The 24,312-nt window shown below is 40.8% G+C and overlaps 1 protein-coding gene across 1 annotated transcript in view; it reads left to right on the top strand.

The window, feature by feature from the left end:
* Positions 1 to 21,752, top strand: part of tbc1d32 (TBC1 domain family, member 32) — a 54,681-nt gene extending 32,929 nt beyond the window's left edge. The window contains 7 exon segments of the mRNA XM_063901489.1: positions 5,305 to 5,374; positions 6,485 to 6,600; positions 9,174 to 9,328; positions 10,828 to 10,939; positions 10,942 to 10,967; positions 14,434 to 14,622; positions 20,768 to 21,752. Coding sequence (XP_063757559.1) covers positions 5,305 to 5,374; positions 6,485 to 6,600; positions 9,174 to 9,328; positions 10,828 to 10,939; positions 10,942 to 10,967; positions 14,434 to 14,622; positions 20,768 to 20,887 — 788 coding nt within the window. The 3' untranslated portion in view covers positions 20,888 to 21,752.
* Positions 21,753 to 24,312: the final 2,560 nt, after the last annotated feature.

Genomic DNA, 24,312 nt, shown 5'->3' with positions numbered 1-24,312 from the left:
AAATCTGGTCCCCGTATTACTTATTGGAGTTAAATATGACTGTAATATTGTAGCTATAGCCACCAAGTCCCTACGAGAAGAAAAGCGGGCGTGAAAAACTGAAATCACATTCTGCTTTTTTTTATATAGAACTGTAAAATATTCCGGTTTTGATTGGGTGGCCAATTGAAGGAAAACGCCTGATGATGAAAGCTCAGCTGTCCTCGCACATCTCCTGATTGTAATTGGCAATTATACGACTTAATGCATCACTCTTTTTTTCTTGGTTCACTTAGGCTTTTCAAACTCACAAAACGGCCTAAAGGACACAGAGTTGTGTCAAAAGTTAAAAGCTGTGACAAATTGATCTAGTCTTATGGTATGCTTTCAACAACAATATCTTAAATATGTTTTATTCTTGTTGTCGCTACGATGTGATCTGGGCTGTAATTTATTTACAATATATGAAGTCTTCAGTAGGTGTGTTGACCGAAAATACGATACAATGAACGTCATTTCCGTTATGTTGGGCTGTTTCTATAAAAAACACTAGATTTTAGAGCAGCGATGGGAGATTTGACAATAAAGGCTATGCTAGGTTAATTGATTGCTTATTTAAAGTGCATTACAGAAGACAACAGAGGAAGTAAAAGACAAGGATCACAGCAGAAGAAGAAGAGGAGATTTGTAGCCAGCAGAAAAGTTTTAAACCTAAAGAGCTGTGAGTTAGAGCAGACCTCAACACTTCAGGAAGTTTGTTCCAAATCTGAAGTACAGCACGAAACGATAAAACTTGAACTGAACTGTCAGAGATTCTTCTGCACCGTTAGAGACGGTGGTGTCGACAGTATTCCTTCAAAATGTCTGGTTGCATTTGGACATGGAGGAACATGTTGCACTGCACTGGAGGAAACTGATTCCGGAGTATTGGGATTTCAAAATGAGCATGAAGCACTAATGAAGCAGTTAGATCAGTCTGGTATATCTTGTGCTGGATATCTACTTAATGTATCAGGACTATACAAATATTTATATATAATTATTATTTGCATTTATTTAGCGCTTTTAAAAGTGCTTTACGTTACATATATATTAGACATGCAATACATCAATAATGTGGACAATACCCACAGGAGCATTTTAGGCTGAAGTGTCTCAAAAACAGGACCTTAATTTCAATTATGATCTGCTCTAAAATTCTTGGCAACAATCTTTATTTTATATATATATAATAACTGAATGACTCTGGTTTTACCGTCTTGCAGAATCAAATCATCAACAGTCATATATTTAGTTTGCAGCCTATATTTTTTACGTGTTCTCTAGAAAAGCGTTAAACTCTTTCTATATTTTAAATATTTTATCCTAATTCTATCTTTAAAAAAAAGAAAGTCAGGCCAGTTCTTGCATATGTTATTTGGGTAAAATTATCCCTAGAGTTATTGTTCACGTTGGTCTTTCAAATGACGAAGAGGAAGAAAATATATTTGAATTATAGCGCAGAATTTGATCTGCTTTTAAAGTATGTAAGTATTCAGACAAAAGTCCCTGAGATCCTGATAAGGGCAGATAATGCGCCTGTAATGTTTCTGAAAGGCTAAGTAATGTAAAACAGTGAATAAAAATGCTTTTATTTATTATTCTTTATTGAATAAACACACAGACGTGTCAGCTAGACTTTTCCATTGAAGGATGAAATGTTTCCCCCCAGTGCAGAAGTCTTTTATCAGAGGGAGACGTGTGTCCTCTGGGGCCACGCTGATGAAGAGTCATAATTCTGAGTGTTTGTTTTGATGATTTATTCATTGAGTTCACTCACTCACGCTTCAAAGTTGTTCATTTCTTTAAATAGTTCAATTTTAGAAAGCAGTCACATTTGTTCTACCATCATCCAGGTAGGACCAGTAAGATGTATGTCCTTTAACACGGCAGGGGTCCATATATTGAAAGCTGTACAAATTCTGATGACATGAATAATCAGGCATAACTGTTGAATACAATTGTGTTAATTTAGACTCAATGAGAACAAGTGGAGCCAACAGAACCACTAGAAATGCAAAATTAGGAGTATTGAATCTAATTCAAATCTAAATTGTGTGATTACGCCTCTTGTTATTGCTTCAACAGCAATCAAAGAATTTCAGATGTATTTTACATGTTTTATTTGGGAAATAATCAACGGGTTATGAAGCTAGTTTAACAAATCCGTTCAGCTACTTTCTGTATTTAATTTTATGGTTACTTATAGTTAGTTACGTACTTGTTGTAGCTGTGTCTTTAGGCTTGTAAATAGTTATATTTAAGAAACGTAAATGGACTGTTGCATGTGTCCTTTACACATGGTTATTCATGAAATGCAAAGCAGAATATCTTGTGTTTTCCATTTTAATTATCCCTTTTCGTAAATCTCTAGCCTCTTGTGTATACCTTATAAAAATAATATAACGACTGGTCTTATCTAAGCAGTTCTTTTTGGACAGACACAGTACAACGTGGCAGAAGAGTTGCATAAAAGCTGTTGTATAAAACACCCTGAAAACAGCAGTGCACTCTCTGCTACAGGATCACACCAAGAGTCACTTATGACATTGCCGTGTTAGGCTGAATGCGTCTCTTCAACGCTCTAAAATAAAGTGTTTGTTCTGTGTAGTTTCTATTTCAGACTCACACTCTGCTTTTTCCATTGACCCCTGTAATATTCCTTCTGAGGAGATCAGGCAACTGTCATGGCTCTGTGTGTGTGTGTGTGTGTGTGTGTGTGTGTGTGTGTGTGTGTGTGTGTGTGTGTGTGTGTGTGTGTGTGTGTGTGTGTGTGTGTGTGTGTGTGTGTGTGTGTGTGTGTGTGTGTGTGTGTGTGTGTGTGTGGAAGGGGAGCACCCTTTTGAGAGTTTGATGGACGTTGAATACAGTCTCATCCACTTTGCCCTACTTGAGTGCTCCCATTGTATGGAGAGAGCGGATTCATTTGGCCGACATTAACCTCTGTCAGTCTGCTGTTCTGAGCTGTGTCTGCTCACCCTTCATGGCCCTGACTCCTGAAACCAGCTGTCCAGCAATCTCATTTATTTCACCCGCCTGTTGAAATAGCATGGCTTCAAACAAACAGAGGGAGAGATAGCACCTTTTTATGGGGGGGGGGGTTGCATCTTAGTACAACTCAGACGGAGGTTTACACTTTCTCAAAGAGTCCTAATTTAAATAGATTTCCTTCAGCTCCTTCTCTTCTGTATTGAAGCCAAATGCAAAGCAAGGAATACCTTTTAAAAATACTAAATTTAGAAACACCGTCAGTACACTAAAAGACCCTAACACTATTATATTTTTGGGGAGGTTTCTCCATTGGACTCAAATCATCAAATCAAAATGTGTTAAAGCCCCAAATCACAACAAATGCCTCAAAAGGGCTGCTTTGTTTACTTCCGGAACATAGTGACATCACTATGTAACACTCACGGATCCATTGGCTGGCGCTCCAACAGATTGTATGTGTATGGGTTTGGTCTTCCAGGAACGATTCTCAGGAAAGCAAAAGGATAGTTCTTACAATTCTGCGTACGACATGTCTTCATCCTCTAATATACACTAATGTATCCTACTGGTTGTAGAGCTTTCAGCTTGCTAAGAAAAATCTCACTGGACTCCTTTGTTTACTTCCGGAACAGAGTGACATCACTACGTAACACTCACGCTTCTATTGGCTAGCGCTCCGACACATTGTAGGTGATAGGCTAAGGGGCGGGACATCTCTAAGCAGTTGACCAATCACAACAGAGCCGGTCAGTTAACCAATCAGAGCAGACCGGGCTCTGGTTTCAGACAGAGGGTGAAAAGAGGTGCTGCAGCACAACATTGAAGCATGGAGACATGTCAGTAGAGACACTACATACTAAATATGAGGACAGTTATTTAAACATGTATAAATTATACATGCATTTGTCACAATTCAAACCACATGCTGTCAGTACATAAAGTTTGCACAGCATTGTTTTCTTGTTGTGCTCATCTAAAAGTTTTACAACTAATGTCAGAGAGACGGTTAATGTGCAATCTTTCAGCGGTCGGTCTTTGCAAAACAATCTAAATGGTTGTGATTAAAGTTATTACAAACTGTAAAATAGACCGTGCTGGCTTAATGCTGGAGAGACGGGAATGAGGAGGCAGGGAATAAATACAACAGGAGAGCATTCATCTCCATTAGGCGGTAATTGCCATCAGGGAGAGGTTTTTGGAGATGTTAATATCTGAGGAGAGGAGAGTGAGAGAGGAAACACCGCACTACTTTTCTGGCACTTCCTCATAATCACAGGCTATTTTCTACCAATTAATACAAGATGTGATGGCCTGTAATTAATGCACATTCCTGAGCTGTGATTTCTTTAAGGGGAACAATGGAGAATTATCACTTCACTATAGTATGTAATATCATTCCCCTTTCATATTTCTGCACCATCAGTCTGTAAATTGGATTTGAAAGTTTTCCCCCTCCGCCTCTGCTGATTCTTCCCGGATAATTCTTCTTCTTTTAATTGTCGAAATCCTCTCATCATCCTCCTCCGACAAACTGTCTGAAGCAGGGGATCCATTATAGCTCGGATGTAATAATATTTGTTTTCCCCCGAAGCCAGGAATCAGTGGAAACATCTTCCAAAACAAAATATCAGTCCTGCCGCAGTTATTGCTTCTTTCATCACTCTGTTCACACAATTCCAACTCTGAAAAACTAATATATTTCTTATGATTCTGCACGCTTTAATGGTGCTAAATAAGAAGCCAGTGAGAGCAGCTGGTGAGACTGATAGCTCAAAGATCCGTACAATCTGTGGCATGTGGATCCGCCCTGCTGCAGTTTCCTCAGTATCTCGCTCCACAGATAAAGTCCTGAGATAAAAGAGCTTTCTCACAGGGCTCTAAATTTCATGCTGTATTTCCTTCCAAAATTCCACCACACTCCTAAAATCCTGACTTACGACTCGGCTGCAGTAAACCATCAAAAGGCCGCTGTGAAATTACCCTGCGTCCGATTACCTTGCTCACCTTGTTGCCACGCTACCTCGCAAACATCACAATTAAATGGCGCGCTGTAAAGCTGCCAGATATGAAATTACCGAGACACAACCTCACATATGTAGTGCCCTGAAAGCAGCAAGTCATGATACAGTAGTTTGTCATGTTGCCCCCACACTCTCCACAGTCGTAACGATTGCCGTTAGAGATGTCGAGGGAGTGTTTTCCTGCAGAAAAAGAAACCTCCAGCCATCATATCAGAGTATTTCTCTGCCAGATAATAACCACCTCTCTCCTTTTTTTAATCACTTTGTTTTACAGCTGAGGAGAAGAGTGTGCAGAGTGCAGTATTATCATCTGTGGAGCAGCTGGGGATCAACACCTGTCTCAGGTATGCACCGTAAAGGTTTCTCTATAGCTCATAAACCTGTGTTTAATTAGACAGCCTGAGACGGGAGGAGAAACCTGCCGTGTGAATCTCCTTTGGTATCCACTCTGAGAAACCCAATGAAGCGACCCTATTCTCTGACTCTATTCTCTATTCAGACTGGGCTCTGGTTTCAGACAGAGGGTGAAAAGAGGAGCTGCAGCACAGGCAGTATGAGAAGAATAAAGAGCTTTTTGAACATTAGAATTCAGTCACACTAATTTTTACTAGGAACAGTAAGATGTATGTCCTTCTTTAACAGGGCAGGGGTCCATATATTTAAAGCTGTACAAATTATAATGACATAAATAATCAGAATAAGCAGTTTGTATTCCCTTCTGCTCCTACAGTAGCATTACACCACCCACACCTCCTGCTGTGCATAACTCTCAGTCTGCTCTTTATAGGTGGGCCCTCTGACGCTCTGACACCACTCCTATATGTTCTTAATGACACCCCGCTGCTACATTACATAGTTGATACACAAGTCTCCCTGCTCATCTTCCCTGAAGTCTCCCAGCAGGCTCAGAAACACAGCTGTTTGCATTTCTCCTGTATCGTCAGAAAACTGTGTCAGCGTTTTTTTTTCAACAGAGCAATGTGTCTTATAGGATTAAAAGCTGTTAGACATGAATTATAATTAATCCGCTCCTTAGAAGAGTCACACTTGCGAAGTTTAATCTACACAGTGGACTTGTGGAATTCAATGTTTGATGAGTTGAGTGTGTTTGCCTGAGGCCTCGGTTTTTGTCTCTTTGTTTATATATATATATCTCCCAATTGTGTTGCGGGACTTTCCTTAGAGTACAACAAAGGGATTAAGTGAGTTAATTAGTAAGATTTAATAGAAAAACTACTTATTTGTTTTTTTTTTACAGTGAAACAAACTGGGTTTTGTTTGCAAAGAGCAATAGTACAAAATATGACTTTAATTTAAAGGAATTTCCTGCAAAATATGCCTTTAGACCTTAAGCTGTGGTACAGTATTCTCTGTTATAATAGGACGGAAACGTTTATGTGAGATTATTTGGTAGAAATAACATACATTAGGTCTGTTTCCTCATTTATCCACAGGTACGGCAGCTACTTGAGGCTCCTGACAGAAGATGCTGTGAGCGACCTGACGCTGCTGATGAAGAATATAAAGACCTTCTTGTCCACGCAGAGAATCAAAACCGCTTCACAGCTCAGTATCCTTCGCACACACACATTTATAATGTGGTACTATGAACGCATTCACACCCATTTTGCACATTTCTGTTGTGCTACATCATTAGTATAGTGTTCAAACATGATCATACCAGTCCCAACATAACCTGAATTATTGACCAGGTAAAGTCTATTCATTAAAAGTGTTTGGAAATATGTTTTAGAGACACTATCCCACATTTCTGGGACACTTCCATTTAAATTCAGCCTATTTTAACATAGCATGTAACTACATTTTTAATATTTGAATTGTGTGGAATAAAGCTTTAAGTGTTTTAACATTCAGGACAGATTAGCAGGTGTGAATCCTGCTCATTAAAGTATTGATATTAGTTTTAACAGATTAACAGTCTTTCTGAAATGTAAACATGACACAATAGTGAATACACACTAATGCAGAAGTTTGCTGAATCTTATAATAATTAGGAATCATTTTAATGACTTAAACATTAAAAAAGAGGGACCTAGAAATGCGCAAATCTCCCAAAAATGAAGGCATGTTACAGGGAGAAGACAAAAGAAAATACATGCATTAATACTCACAAAAGTATTCTGCCTTTACCATCAACTGCTATACTCCCTTATACACTGCTACTCGTTGTAATTCATCAGAGCGCTCAGGCTTTGAGGGGAACATTTGTTACTGATAGTGTCCGTCTCTGTCTGATCAACACAATACCGATAATCTTCCTAATCTGTGTCTCAGTGAGTAATTCAGCCGCCTTTTGTGCCACAAAGCAACTGATAGGCCTGCTCTCTCCTTCAGGAAGTCTCCCCTTTGTATGTGGACAATTGAACATGAAAACACTGAGCAGAGATAGAGACTCTGCACACTGACATTTTCCCTCTGATTCTCACACTACGCTGACATTTAAACTAATATGAACAAGAAGTTGGCAATGAAGATCTTTAATGTCGAGCAATAACGTGTAAGTGTGCCGTGTGCAGGTTTACTACAGCCACTAAGATTTGTCACGGAGAAGTACTAACATTCAGAAAGCTTCGCCAGGTACAAAATACAGTGCTTTATATATGTTTTGGTGCACTGAAGACATTTGAGGTGATTTAACTTCTCCAAAGTCTCCGTTAAAGGGAGGAAAATGCAAAACAAAGCAGTGATTTTTAGTCGTTAAATGGAGTCTATTTTTAGTTTGAGTGATGGTGGATCAAAATATTTTTTGAAGCTTTGGTTTATTTATAATTCTGTATCATTCAAAATGACGTCTTGACAGTGAACTACAAACAGAGATGAGGCGTGTCAGTCAGTCCGTTTCAAAGAGCATGCAGGGGGTTTGTCCTCACACTTCAGTATTCAGAACAGGCGTTTGTGAAGCATATTTTCATACATCTGTTTAATTATTCCCAGTGAATGTCTTCAGGGCGTCTTTTCTTTGGCATTCTACCAAAAACAAGTAAAAAAGTGAACATTATTTAAAAAGGCAGCCAATCAGCGGCGAGACAATCGAAGCAGGATGTGTCGATAGCCTGGGGTTGTTTTCTCCATTTCATTCACCACCAGCTAATCTCTTCCTCTTTCTCCTGCAAAGGGACACTCAGACAGAGATGCGCATGAAGGCGGTTGAATGCTTCTAGCAGAATCTGTATAAAAGTGAGATTAAAAAGTGTAAATGCACTTCAGGCTAGAAAGCTCTACGTTGGAAACCTAAGTGACTGATTGTGTCGTCAACCTGGTGTTTGGAATTGTGCACAATGCACAGCTGCCACCTGGGAGTCTTTGTAGTGAGTGATTCACTTATTCACACTCAACGCCTCCCAAACATCTCCCACTAAGCCCTAGCCAGGCAGGCCGTCTGATGCACGAAATAAAACAGCCAATAGAGAACTGGCTCCTCCATCATACTGTAGGATGTGTTTCTGTTGTGAGATAATGGCCTGGTGTAAGAGGGTTAATTGCCTGTCGGAGCATTACTCGCTCTGCGGTTGCCTCTCCGCGATGGCAGCCGACAGTTACGCGATATTAGCTTACCGCTTAATTTAACACAGCATAAGGAATCAGGTTCTTGTGACACCTTATCTGTACTCAAAGATATTGAAGGGGACATGTTTTCAGGTTCATATTTGGATTGTTTGCCTCTACTGTGACATGTTTACGTGCTTTAATGTTCAAAAAAGGAGATGTCCCGCCACTTAGCCTATCACGTACAATAAGCACCAGCCAATAGAAGCATGAGTGTTACACGGTGATGTCACTATGTTCCAGAAGTAAACAAAGGAGTTCAATGGACGCGTTTCATGCTGGAGAGAAACTACCTCAGGGATTTTATCCTTTGCAGACCATTTACATGCACACAATCATGCACGCTCAACAGCAGAGTAAAGCCCAGTATCCTGGACAAATTCACAGATTTTTTTTTATGCATTCCCAGCTTTTTAGATTATTAATTGCCTATAAAATGCAGAGGGTACAGAAGGCTCCTTTAAAGGTAACGTAAACACTGTATGGGTCCACATGCATCCATCATGTTTGTTTAGCTCTGCTGAGAGTCTGAGTGTCTTCTCCGTCAGTCCTTTGGCTCTTTAACTCTGCCTGCAGTCGCTCAGCAGGACGGGTATCCGGGCCACGACTGGCTGACCTCCACGGTGTTCCTCATCATGGCGGGAGACGTGGACCGCTCTCTGAAGCTGCTGCTCAACCTGTCCTGTCTGCTCACCTCTGCATTCATCTGGCCGGCGAGGATACATGCCTCTGTGAGTGTAACAACGTGCAACTGCAGTACTGTGCATTCAAAAGTGCAATATATAGGATTTGAATATGCAGTAACTTAGTATAAAACAGCAGGACTCCTGAAGTCACGCGTTATCCCACAGAGCGGTTTTTTTCTGCTTTAATGTATTGTCACTGCTTTTGGTTTGTGAAGACTTCAGTCATGGCGCTGCTGCCAAGAGACTCCTTTGAACAAGCAAAATGTAAATGTGGGCCACAAAGTGTTCATGTAAGTGTTAAATGAGTTAGTAGAGTGACATATTTTCCTTCTGAAGACTAAGAAGAACAGCTTTCCACATCTCTGCGTAAATATCGTCCAGAGATTTCCTTTTAGACTCAACTTTGGGGTTTAAATGTCCTTTTCAAATCTGTCTTTTGCATTTTATTTCTCATTCATTTTAAAATGTACAAACAACATGCAAATGATTTAAATGACCTGCTTATTCTTTTTCACAGTGGGTAACACAATATTACACCCAAAGGTTAACCCCTAAGTGAAACATATCAATTGTCTATGTCCTATCTATACCTTCCAGCTTGGGGTTTGGATAGTTTTCAAACATTTTAATTAATATTCAATGGAATAGGTGCTCAAATAAGCTGCCCTGGACAGCTCATCTTCATTTAATAAGCTGATTTAACCCAGTTTAACCCAGAAACACACTTGTAAGGATAGGTTGGTCTCCACTGGTATGATAACCAATTAACCAATTAAGAAACCTCTTAATGAGCTCTTTTTCCAGTTCATTTGACAACAGCTGACCAGAAGTGTGGTACAATGTCTTTATCACATTTCAAAGAGCTATGATCCTCCCTATACATGTTTGATAAAGTCCAGTAACACCTATTCATTAATCTAGATGAAAATAGGCGTGCCTGCATGTCCACAGAGTCCAGAGGAGGAGGAGTTGTGGGAGGAGGAAGATGACAAGATAAAAAGAGATAAATGAGGGGAAAAGGGAAGAAGTAAAAGAGTGAAACTAATTTACGGCAGCATTAGAAGTCTGAAATGAAGTCTGGTTTCAATCATTTTAAATTGCAGGGGAGACGTATTGCTATCATTAGACCAACCTCTGTAATCTTGTCGTCTTGTCAACGTCAATACAGCTCAATTTGGACTCGTTTGAACGTGTGTTCTCGGTGTATCGGAGGCACGCGGTGAACCTGACTACACTACGTGGGCTATTTTGTCAATATCACGGGAAAATGGAAAGGGCAGAAATAATTAAAGCAGCAGCAAGCTCAGGAGGGAATGTGGGAACACAAAACAGCATTTTATTTGATGTTATTGCTCGATAAAAGTGAGTAAAAAGCAGTTTTCATCTCTCTATCAGCCCTGAATATACAACAAGGAGTTTCTAATAGATGTTATTGTTGTTTTTGTTTAAATATCCCCCAGCAGAACACACAAATTGGAGATCATTTACATATCTAAAGCTCTGTTTTGAATCTGATGTTCTGAATCCTTCTGTTTGTCGGACAGATCCACGTTCCTGTGGAAGTAGCCGAGTCAGGAATCGCTCCTGTGTACTGGTGCACTGCGCACTATGTGGAGATGCTGCTGAAAGCTGAGGTTCCTCTGGTCCACTCCGCCTTCAGATGTCTGGTTTCACCCCGTCACAGGTAACCAACACGTCATAGAGGACTACAGGTGTTTTAAAGTCCAAGTGTTCAGGTTGGTTATTTGTACCTGTAGGTAAATCTGGTTGCAATGAAGCTGTGTTTTTTTTGGTCAGAATTGAATTGAATTTCTCTTTGTAGTCCTCTGTCTTTATCAGGGTTGCAAAGAGTCAGCTCAAGGGAAGTTAACCTCATGAATTAGAGGTGTTTTGAACAGGATCGCACCTTTAAACCATGCATTTATTTATTTAATAAAACAAGACAAAGGTCTTAAAAGCTCTTTAATTATCGTAGTTAATTGAATTGTAGCCACGCCCTTCATACAGCGGTGCTCTCTATCATTACGCACAGATAATTGGCCAGCATCCCATTAAATAAGAATTAAGGAAAGGGGTAATGAGGCTTGGAAATGTCAGTATAGAAGATTAGCTGCCGTTAGAAGAGGTCACAGTCAATGTGTTATTTGTATTTGTTTATTGAGAGCAACTTTTTAAATAAAAGCTAATTAGTTTTATCAGAAGGGTTGGAAGTAGGTCCTTTTATGACAAAATAGCCCCTTAATTCACTCGCACTTCTAAAGTATTCCTAGATTTATGAGCTTAAGTCCATTATAAATGCACCCACTGTGAATGCCAGGGGGGAAGTTTACTTCTTCTACTTAATTCATTACTTTATGTGCTGAAGTTTGGAACAACAGATGCATTCTAATTCCCTAATTCAGATTTATTAGACAAATGTTGAGATTCAGAAAGAATCTGCAGTGATAATATAAATTCACTTTGGAGAGAAAATTAAAGTGAAGACTGATGAAGCTTTGCAGACTAAAGTTTCCATCTATCCAGCAGGCAATTAGTTTAAATCAAACATTTAATTCTTTCTCTTCTGTCTTTGTTTTTCTAATTTCCACTCTGTGAGCTTCTTAGATCAATACATGACACTCATGCCTACTGATGGGGGAAATAAAAGGATGCGAGTTTGGATTAGGTTTATAGCAAACACAGAAGGAGTTGGCGTCGGCAGCCCGTTTAGTTTTGTCACTGTTGTTGAATATTTCATTAAGGCCGTCGTCAGTGAGAGACCCAGAACAGGGCTTAGAGGCTTTATAACAGCACTTGCCCTGTGAATGACTTCCCTTTTTATCCTGCTTTGACTTCATTTTGAACTGCGGGTGTGAGATTGATTCCTCATCCTTTCTGCAGTTGGAAAGTTAGAACCTATTCTTTAGCACTTTTGACGCAGACTCTCTCACAAACACTGAGGTGGAAAAGAGCTTCTCCTTCTCCTCACCTTGAATCCTCTGGTGTTTGATCCCGTCTGCTGTGTGTCAGCAGCTGACAGAGGCTCACATAATGTACGGCAGCAGGGGCGCTTTAAGACTCGCTGCATTTGCATCAAAAAGATCTGAACTCGCCGTCTCCGGGGTGGAGTTAAACGTTAACATTCAGCTCATCTTTTGCTGCTCTTCAAGGCAGTAATGGGCACCTATTCTTCCGTCTGAAATGGAAATATGTATTTCAAAAGTTTGAGCTTTGAACACCCGACAAAGCAGCAATGGCAAATGATGCATCTGACATTCATAGAATAGAGGTTGTGTGTGGACGTAATGGGAAAAATATGTATTATAACATTTTAAAGTTATGTCAGTGCTCAGAGCAGAGGACAACTCGTGCATTCAAAATTCACTTAAAGGGAAAGGGTCATATTGTGCTAACTTTCAAGTTAATATTTGTATTTTCAGCCTCTACTGAGACACGTTTACAGGCTTTAATGTTCAAAAAGCTCTTTATTTTTTCCACATACTGTCGGAAACCAGAGCCCCATTGGTTAGGTGGTCGGCTCTGTTGTGATTGGTCAACCGCTTAGAGATGTCCCGCCCCTTAACATATCTCTATCACCTCTGGAGGGAACACATTTTTAGCCTTTGCAGACCATTTACATGCACACAAACCTATAGAACACACTACAGGAAAGGGATAACCACTACAGTATAGGTCCCCACGAAACAGCTGTTAAATAATACTGTTAAAATAAAAACGACCAGAGGATTTGATATTTCCATTCTTTAAACATAGATATCACAGAGACCATAGAGCGATATAGAATACAACAGAAGGAAGTTCTGTGGGGACTTGTTGCTAAGCTCCAGCCTGCACAATGGGGATGATTGAGCGAGTGAAAAACAACATCTTCTCACCTTGAACTCTCGCACAGAAAGGATGTCGTTTCCACGGAGGACAGGAGGGAGCCACCCCTCGTTGAGCCGCTGCATTAATATCACACATCTGAAACTGAGGCCACTGCTGGAAGACATACATTAGCATGCATCCCCCCTTGTCTCTTTGCCTCCTAATCCCACCTCAATATACAGCACTGCTGCGAGTTATCGCTCCTCCCGCTGCTTAGTGTTCCCAGAAAGACTCATTTAGAAATGCTTAGTCAGCAAGTGAGCATCATATGGACATATAGGACAGAGCATAGTGTGATTGTACATCAGCGTGGGCTCAGATAATAAAACCAACAATTCTCGCCCGTTATCTCCATCAGGTAAATGTCACGAGGAATGGGAACAGTTTGCTCAAACTATTTTATAATAAATACTGAGAGCATTGAATTATTGAGGAATAACAATAAACCCGACACGTTTAGGGCCGTGGATTATTACACAACTGGTCTAACTTCATCTACAGGTGCACTCTTCAGCCAGTTGAATGAGTTTGTTGAGTGTGAATTAAAGATGAAAGATGTTCTTCTTCATTGTAGCCTAATTATTTACATTAGCACATAAAACCCTTTATAAAAGCCAAAGCATGACTCACCTTTGCTTAGCAGTGACTGATGGCTTCTTGTAAAACAGAAGACATTGTAATCTCTTAAGTTTGCTCAATACCTTGTGAACTTTCCTCCCCCAAACTTTAGTTTACTTGATTTTTTAAACGTTATTTAGCTTCTGCTGTTGTGTTCCCAGTCTGCTAGACACCTCTTAAATTACTCGAGCAGCATGCATTGTTTTAAATTACCTCTAAATCCCTATTGGCTTCTGTTTTACTTCTCAGTAGTTCTTGTTGCTTTTATTAATATTGATTTCTGAGTTCTTAAGCAAGGAAAGAGCCATTCAAAACGATCTATCTATTCTTACGTGCATGCATGATAATTTTGGAGGATTTTAAACAGATTTAAGTCAATGTGGAAATCTAGAATACACTTAGTGAGTCATTTGTATATTAGTAATTAGAATATTTAGTTAAACGATATATAGATAAGAGTATATTAAAAGAGCCGTGGAGATTGATGAGCGCCTGAGCGTGGAGACATTTTATATTTGACACATTTGATTTATCACCGGGAGGAGAATGATCATCTGAAACATGTTCATTAATTGTCAGAAGCATCAAGTAGATCTTTCTTATTACACAATCATTCATTTTCATTCCTTTATCCTTCATTGATCTACTAAATCCTGTCTCGTCAGATGTGCCTGCACTGGTTGGCTCAGTGTTTCTGGAACTACCTGGACTGGACTGAGATCTGCCACTACGTCTCCACCTGTGTGCTGATGGGTCCGGACTATCAGGTGTACATGTGTGTGGCCGTCTTCAAACACCTGCAGCCCGACATCCTGCAGCACACACAGTCCCAGGAGCTGCAGGTCTACCTCAAGGTGGGATAAAGCAACAATACTGCAGTATATTTGAAGGCCTTGAAAGTATTCCATGCATGAGGAACTTCTAGATGTAGTCTGTCAATGTAAGGAAGTATTTTGTTACTCAATAATATGAAGTTCTGATTCTTTATATGAATCCTTATGAATGTAAAATGCCACAAAGCCCACGGTCCACACCTATATCTGACAGATAAAGAACTCACAAAGCCATAAAAAAAGAGGAAATAAAAGAAATCCTTACATCGGAGAAGCTCGAGACGATGAATCATAACACAGTTGTTGCTTATTTGCTTACATTTCCTGTCAATCAATTAATTACTGTTGGACCTATGCAGCGTAATGCATGAGATGCTCTTTTTTCCGCAAGTCAAGTATCAAGCCTCCTATGTTTGTACGAGGGTTTTATAATCTGCTGCTGCCCTCCAGGACTCTCAGGACACTGCTTACATCTAAGGAACTCAGTACTACTGTATTACCAATGCTGCTGTAGGCTAAATGCCACTCTTTTTGGGTATATGATCACAGGTTCCTTTGTGCAAAATGACAAAACACAATCTTAACGTTAAAGTTAAACACTGTGTTTACCTCTTAGCAGAACCTACAGCTACAGTTCAGAAGAATCAGGGCTCTGAGCCAATGCTGCAGAACATGTCAATTCCTCTGTTTTCTAAATGTAGAAAGCTAGGTAGGAACAACGGGTGCAGAGTCGACGAACATTACCAAGTGTTACGAGTACATAGTGAGGGAAAACAAGCTTTTCACATTTTAATTACTGTTAATACGCCTAAAATAGAAGGCCTTTTGAGTGTAATTCAATTTGAGGACAAGTCACTGTGAACTCACTGTGTTTGCAAAGTTCAACTCGAGTCCATATCCCAAAAACTTTAGTCCCCTTCTCTGCTGGTCAAAGACAGCCTCCAGTATTTCCCATTTGGTCTGATCCCTGTAGAGCTTCTGCACACAGCACATTCATGTCCGTGCTATAATGCTTTATGAAATAGTCTGCCTTTGGAATAAGCACTCCCTTATTCCAGTTTAATAAATTAGGGACCCTTCATTATTTGGCCTCATAAATTGTCTGTTTTTTTCATGAGAAGTCTTAAGCAGTTGCTGCTGTGAGACCTCTGCTGAATTGTTCAATCCTTCTTTTATACGCAGCAGTCATCCATGATTCACACGGCACGCTGAATACAAAATCTACTCTTCCCAAAACCTCCCACTATGGCGTACTGTGAAGAGAAGTTTGAGATATAACCATTTAATTAGAATAACTTCTGCTCAGAACCAATGATTGAAGAGTGGCCCCCGAAGACTCCACAACAGGTCAGAGGTTACAGGTCTTTTTCCGCCTATATCCAAAACAGCGGTGGCGTGAGCGAGGCCCGACTCGACAGGAAGCGCTCATCATCGTTACTCACTTCAGTCCGACGTGTCTCCGGCTGATAGCTCTGCTGTTAACATCGCAGAGAGCCGCGGCTGACAGTTGTTGTGAATAAAAGATCAGTTATGGAGGCTTTATCTGAGGAAGCTCTGCTAATGAGCTGTAGCATCAGATACTGCTGCTGCTGCTAGACACAGCTTTGAGACTGTGTGTGTGTGTGTGTGTGTGTGAGAGATAGAGAGAGAGAGACTACCTCGTCCTGAGCTGAACTGGTAAAAGTTTCCAACGACCTCTCCTCCGTCTCTCTCTGCGGGAACAATATGAAGGAATTATTTCAGTCTGACAGACGTGGTGTTAGAGGATTTTTAAAAATATTCACACACACACACACACACACACAAACACCCCCGCCCCCCCCCTTCACTTATCCTGTCCCACTGGGGGTGTATCTATATTTCATCTAAATTAAAGTTTGAAAGGGCAAATGACTTGTAACAATGGGTGTAGATGGAGCTTAACTTCAGTGGAGCTGGAGCGGTGAGAGGAGACGCAGACAGAGGTTAAATGAGACCACAGACCAGAATAAATCCAAGAGACAAATTGCCTTTCACCACATACATGAAGTATTACTGAAGATATTTATATTTTGTCCGTGAAATCATTTCTAATGCGCGGGAACAACAATGACATTTCTCAGGAAACAACTCTTCTTTAACCATAATAGTGACATCACTATGTAACACTCGCGCTCCTATTGACTATGTGATAGGCCAAGGGGTGGGACATCCGGTTTTTGTGCATGAAAATGGTCTGCAAAGGCTAAAATCCCCAAGATCCCTCCAGAGTTGATAGAGATATGTTAAGGGGGCGGGACATCTCTAAGCGGTTGACCAATCACGACAGAGCATCCTGGGCTCTGGTTTCAGACAGAGGGTGAAAAGAGGTGCTGCAGTGTGAGAAAAATAAAGAGCTTTTTGAACATTAAAGCGTGGAGACAAAATACAAATCTTAACCTGAAAATTAGCATAGTAGGGCGCTGTTTCAATTTGTCTTTTGACTATCCAATGGCACTCGTCAGGCTCTAAGATACATTACATTCCTGATCATTTCCACTTCTGTGCACAAACTCATTGAGGATTAATACCACTCATTTGTCATGTGGGGCGCAGGCTTAAGAAAACGTAGGAACCTCTGGTAATGAATGCAATAATTAGCAAACTTAATGATCTCATAAGTGCTAATGGTTCATACATCTTGATGATTACAGAGAGCATTAAGCAGCTCGTGTCACCTGAAAAACGTTAAAATCACAGATATAGTGTGTCAAAGAATTCATATTCCTCTTTATTTCTTAGACGCTCACCGCTTTGCATCTTGCTTTTTCTGTCTAATACTCCCGAAAATACACACCCAAGTCTTTTCCACGGCGTATTTCTTTACTCTACTCTACCGTGTCAGCAGTGCTATAATTACAAAGGTTTAGCTACTCTAGTTTGGGTGATTTTCAAGATTAATCTCAGTCTAAAATCTCTGTGTCTCTGAGGACATCTTAAGATTATTTCCATGTTCATATTTGTATTTGTCGCCATGCTTTTTTCACCCTCTGTCTGAAACCAGAGCCCAGTCTGCTCTGATTGGTTAGCTGGCCGGCTCTGTTGTGGATTGGTCAACCGCTTAGAGATGTCCCGCCCCTTAGCCTATCACGTGCAATGTGTTGGAGCGCTAGCCAATAGGAGCGCGAGTGATGTCACTGTGTTCCAGAAGTCAACAAAGGAGTCCAATGGAGGCGTTTCAGGCTGGGGGGGGGGGACAATAGGGACTCTTTAAATGGGAAACTTTTTATGAACACTGAAGTGAAGTGCAGTCATATTTTGACCGGAGGAAGAGCAGTGGTACATGAACCGTCTGGACAGAAGATTCACGGGAAAGATATATGGATTTAATATCATTTAGATTTATGTAGCTGCTGCTGATAATAAAGCCACACTTTATTAACACCCGTACATCAAGTCTAGAGTGTGACCTCTAATTTATAACAGCATGTAATTAAAAGGGGATTTTTTCTCAAAGAAAGTGTGTTTTCTGTAGTGATTCATGGCTCCATGGAATAATGACAGCAGCAGAGTCCTCCATCAGACGGAAGCTCATTCCTCCCCGTCGCTACCGACTCCCCGCTGAGCGATCACCCCTCTGTAGCCGCTCTATTTGCTCCTTTTAAATAATAAAAACCTTTTCGCTCCATTTGCTCTTAATCTATTTCTCTCCTATGTGGTTTATCTTCACGCATGATATTACCCCTTATAAAAAAGGGACAGTGAGATCGTGAACCGGGAGATAACTAAGGCGGCGGTGGGGAAATGATTTCAAGGATAGATAACAAAAACAAAAACAAAAGTTAGGACAGAAAACCGTATTATTTCAGACTGAATTCTTTGCTTTTTTGGTATTAGACTCCATGGTTTACCTCTTGAGGCTCTAAAGTTTATTATCTAAATGAGGGATTAAGATCATTAAAACAAAACAGTAACGGCTGCTAAATTAAACTGCTCAAAAGCATTAAAAACGGACATCCCTTCTTCATTGTAGAGACTGAAGCATAATGACACGGATCGTATCTAGCTCAGGGGTTAGCTTAACTGTGAGCTTTACCTCTTAAAACGCAGCCATGTTTACACGTGACGTCAAATCCAATCAAAGTTGACTTTAAATTGAGTTTAGCCAAAACGGCGTCTCTTTCTGTAGTTGTGGAGTTTAAAGAACATACAGCCATGCACGCACAGGAGATGCTACACACTAAATGCTAATCGCACCACGCTAACATACTCACACTCTCTTCAGCGGTTGATGGACGTTGTTACGATTCACCTAAAGGGAGAAATCAATGCCTTACCCACATCTAATTGCTCTTGCGACACTTTTCATTGCAAAAAATCGAACTGCACCATCTAAAACTCGTCTAAAAAACAATACCTGACGTCCCAAACACTACCTACAGTATGTAGAGTCTATAAAGGCATCCTAATAGTTCACTAGCAGAGTCATTATTGCTGAAAATAAACATGCGTTGGATTCTCCCTCACCTTGTGAATAAACGTTTGAACCCTATAATTAGTCTTAGTGGTTTGACCTCAATGCATTATGAATAATCGTTACCTAGTCTCTAACCTTAAGTCGTACTCTCAGCATTGGCTGTTTCCCTCACTCTCACGTCCTTGTCGGTGCGTGAATGAAAGCCTAATTAGATTCTTCAAAAAACTCAAACTGACGGAAGTAAATTAGCAGAGTGCTGACGGGATTTTCTAGGCCTTGCCTGGATTCTGAGGGATGGAAATCACGGCGTTGGCTGCGCGTTAGTATTCTGTAAGCGCAGTCTGTTAATTAGATAATGCCACTCACCACATAATGCACAGCGGTCGGTGTTATTTAGTCTCTCGCTGTGTTTGCATTGCTCATAAGGTCAGGTGAGGAGTCGTGGCAGAAGCATACTTTAGCATAAGTGATGGCAGCTGTAATTAAAAGACTGACGAGACAAACAGCTAAATAAAATATACTCTGCCTGCTTTGCATTCTTGTCACTCTCACAGTATACCTGCGTGCTTTAGTTCTTATTATGGTATTGTTTTGCTCTGGACACGTTAAACCTCATTACCTGAACGAGAGTGGTGTTTACTCGACGCGATGCAGCATTCGATTCCCGGAGATTTAATTTGATTTCCTGTGACTTTGAAATAGATTGAATGTAAAGCTGTTTTAATGAAAAGATTAAATTGATTCCTTCACACTTCACCTCCTCACAAAGGCGACTGGTGATAAAGTAGAGCCACAGTCTGCCTCCGGACCAAACCACTGACACTTGGTAGTGGAGGATTCAGATTTACTGGATGTGGATCTCAAACTAGGGTTCAGGACGGCCCAAAATAAACAAAATGGTAAAAAATAGTCAAAGGCAGAAATAAAACATACCTATTGCTCAACACTAGTTTTTATACATACACTTTTATCTCCTTAAGCTTCAGATTATCCTACAAATACGAATCTTTGTTGATTGATTCTTATCTTATGTCCATAAAAAGTCTAGTATCATCACTGCTCCATATTCAGAGGCAAGTCAAAGTCAACTTCATTGTCAATTTTTCCATTTGTTTGTTCAGAGATCAAAATACTGTTTCCCACAATCCTGAGGATAAGAAAACAACAGTCAATATATACAACATAGGTCACTTGAATGATGAATATATTACAGTAAAAGATGTGCAAAAGACTGTCCATAGCAGCATAGAACGTGTCTGGTGCTGGATGTGTGTGTGGGGTGCTGAAATCCAGGTCCGATAGGGGCAGGGGGGAGAGGTGGGAGGCAGGGTAGAGTTCAGCCTCCTGACAGCCAGGTGAAAAAAGCTGTGTTTTAGTCAGCAGGGATACTATTAATGGCTTCACCAGCAAAAGCAGCTTAGTGTGGGTCGAGTTGCACCACATGCTGGATCCTACATCTCCTATAATCCTGGGTCCTACAGCGTCTTAAAGGTACACCCTATCTCCATCGTCTCAAGTTTGATATGCAGACTTTTTGTTACAAATATGTCAACTTGAAGCCTATTTTGAGATATGCATTTTATCTTTATTCCTATAGAATCACAGACGAAAGTAAGCAAGAGCTTTTTTTAGTTGAGTAGGGCCCCCAGTAAAAAGGAAAACTGACCTTTTATGTGTCCAAAACATGGTAGAATGCCCCTTTAATTTGGTGCAATGTCTTCCTACCTGCAGGAGGAGCCGATCCGGGGCTTTAAGGTCAGCGACTACATGGAGCTGATGGAAGGTCTGGAGCACAGCTACAGACACATCGTCCTCACCGACATGAAAACCATCCGCAACCCGGTGGCATAGGAGCGGGTTCCCGTGTTACTACAGGACGTATGACCTCTTAAAGTCTGCGCTTAAAGGAAGGACAGAGGCAGGAAATACCGGAATGTCTTCTGGTGTGAGGAAACTGAAGCTGTGTCTCTCGAAACTCTCTGAAGTAACTTCAGCAAAGCACAGAGAAGAGACCGACATGCTTCGTGTTTATAAAAGTCTCTCATCACAACAACAATGCGATATTCTGGAGAGAGTGCGCTACATAACTCAGGTTTGCTACTTGAAATTAAAGGATGAGCATGTTGGTTTTCTTAGCTTGTGTTACTGACAACAAATCATGGAAAGACTGAAACATCTTATTGACATTTTTCTGTGTCGGTGGAATAACAAATGTGGAAGAATCTGCTATGAAAGTAGTCCCAAACTAAAGCAGTATTCACCTTTTAAATGGACTTCAGAGCCCAGCTGTGAAAGGTAATTACTGAACCAGTTTTACCCTTGAAATCGGTTTTATTCCAGCCTTTTTTGAATATATTTCCAAAATGCCAAGGGCTGAGGCTCGATAAGTATCCAGAGACAGGCTGTATCGTTTTTTGGGATGATCTTTCATTGGATGTGCCATATTGGATACCACCTGCCTTGTCCTTAAATGCAGTGAAGTGTGATTTCTTGCAACAACGTGACCTGTAAAGAGCTTCCGCACACGATGTAAATATGTGACGATCATGAACAACAGTTTGAAAGATCAAACAATCAAACCTGTATTCTGTATTTATTCCTTCCTGCAGTGTAAATATCTCAGACCTTTTGTATGTGTCCTGCAAGACGCTGCTGTTCCAAGTGTTTCAAGTGAGAATAAACTATTGTCCAGACAGACGAACAACCTTTCGAATGACACGCTGTGATGGTTTCATGGCTCCGACACACACACACACACACACACACACATCATTAATGCCGGGACACGCAACGATGCAGCAGCGCCTCTCTCTCGTGTGTGTTCTCGGGCAGGTCTTTGTATGAAAGATGCATGAGGAGGACGCCTCTATCATTGTGGTAGAGTCTCATTAGTACCCACAGCCTTTCCTCTCGCTGCACCGCTGTCCTGCCGTACCTCTTCAGACAGACTGAGGCCTGAATAACAAACGAGGAGAAACTCATCCATCCACCAGCAGCGGCAGAGGAATGTTTATCATGTTACAAACAGCACTTTACCACAGGGAGCGTTGCACATTCAGGTCACAGTGTGTTAAACTTTACAGCTGCATGTACAGTGTATTGTTTCCCACTTGTAGGCAACACTTCAAATCACACTCTGAAAGACTTTCAAACGAATGCCTTTTGACGAATTCAGCAGACTGGTTGCATCAAAACTGAGTTAAAAGTCTACTTTTTTGTGGAACTACTTTTGAATTGTCACATCACAGCAGTACATGTTTGCTAGACATTTCTGCATGTGAACCATTACAAATTTGAGAGCGATTTAGAGAATCAACAGAGAAACTCACAGCCCAATAAAGCAAAACTCAGGTGTATTATTCATTCTTTTACACGCCAGTTGCTCATATGTAAATTTTCATTCCCTGAAACGTGTTGTTATTTTTCAAGGTAAACAACAGATGTGAAGATTTGGTTCATAAAACAGCAAACTACACTCAAAGAGCTAGCTAGCTGTTTTTTAATCGATGTTATAGTTAAATACAAGCTGTTATGCAGGCTGTAGCAGCTGGATTTATTGAATAAAGGGCTCATGCGTCCATAAGTTAATAAAGATGGACGATTTAAAAAACACAACGAGCTGTTACACAACAAGTACGACCAAGAGAGTTGCTTCAACATCCCCTAACACAACAAACCTGAGCCCAAAATCAACTTATATGATGAATACCTAGAAGAAAAAGCCCAATTAATATTCATAAAATGCATTTAAAGGAGCTCCTGTCTCAGAGGCTATACGTCCCACTGTAGCTGCCTCTGTTCTGCTCGAGGTAAACTAATATTTGTCTCTCATGGAACGAGCGCATGAGATAAACATGCAGATGTCAGGCCGCTAACAAACATGAAAACCAATAAGAGAGTTTCCAATTTGATTTGCAGAGGCTGACGGCGATAATGACTTTAGTTTGTTCAAGACGGGCGAGGAGAGAAAAACCCCCCCGAGGCACGGAGAGGTATTCACAGGAGGTGCACGTCACTTTAAAGGGAATAAAGAACTCTGTTTGTATTCCTTGTGTTTTACTTGGTGAATAAGTTGCAGACATGGAATCAAAACAACACAGTGTGCATGCACGGCCTCCATGGGGAACTGCTGGTGTCTTTAAGCTCAAATCAGTCACTTGTTTTAGTTGACAGTGATAGTCCTTTGGAATATCTGGATCATTATTTGGCTGTGTCTCATTTTACCCGTCGGTCTGCTACCAGATGTCACCGTTTGCTCCACTTTCCAGAGTTTGAGCGGGCACTGTGATATTAGACGTGTCAGTCAGCGGCGTTTTCATCAGCTGAATCCATGTGGACGCTGCGCAGCGCCGTGCAGAATGTAAGATTGATTTAGTGGAGAGACAGTGATGGGGGGGGGGGGGGGGGGGGCTGTAATCTGTCAGAGCTGCAGAAGATCTAGAAGTTTTTTGTTTTTTTTATCCCTGTGAGCAAACTCCGCTTTGCTGAGAGGAATGGATGTTCACAGCGGCAAGATGGATGGCACTTCGGGCTCGAAACAAACCGCTGCACAGTTCATGAAACTGTTCAAACTTCTGTGGAGTGAGGGGACGTCTGACCCCCATTTTTATGATGAAACTCAAACAGCCTGGCAGCGCAGCATCTCACGCAGGTAGGGGCGACAGATAACCTTCCAAAAAGAAAGAAGAGACAAAGAAAGAAGAGTTTCGTCTCTCTCTTGAAGTAATACTGGGGCATTTCAAATCCTCCAAAGTAGTCCAATATTCTCAATAAAGGTCACCTATTATACGTTTGGGTTTTTCCCTTTCCTGTAGTATCTTATATTGGTTTTGGTGCATGTAAATGGTCTACAAATGCTAAAATCCCTGTGTTCCCTCCTGAAACGCCTCCATTGGACTCCACTTCCAGAACATAGTGACATCACTATGTAACACTCACGCTTCTATCGGCTACATTACAACACATTGTAGGTGATAGGTTAAGGGGCGGGACGTCTCTGAGCAGTTGACCAATCACAACAGAGCCAGCCAGCTAACCAATCAGAGCAGACTGGGCTCTGGTTTCAGACAGAGGGTGAAAAGAGGTGCCGCAGCACAGGCAGTATGAGACACATGAAGAGCTTTCTGAACATTAGCGCATGGAGACATGTCCCAGGAGAGACACTGAATCAAAATATGAACCTGAGAATGAGCAGAATAGAGCCTCTTTAACTCAAGTGACATGATGTGTTTGTTCAAATGGATTTGATAAGAAGTTCGGGAAGATTTGGACTTCAT

This window comes from Eleginops maclovinus, chromosome 15 (assembly GCF_036324505.1).
Source record: "Eleginops maclovinus isolate JMC-PN-2008 ecotype Puerto Natales chromosome 15, JC_Emac_rtc_rv5, whole genome shotgun sequence".
NCBI classification, from domain to species: Eukaryota; Metazoa; Chordata; class Actinopteri; order Perciformes; family Eleginopidae; genus Eleginops; species Eleginops maclovinus.
The sequence above is the reverse complement of the archived record's forward strand: the minus strand, read 5'-3'. Positions and strand labels throughout refer to the sequence as shown.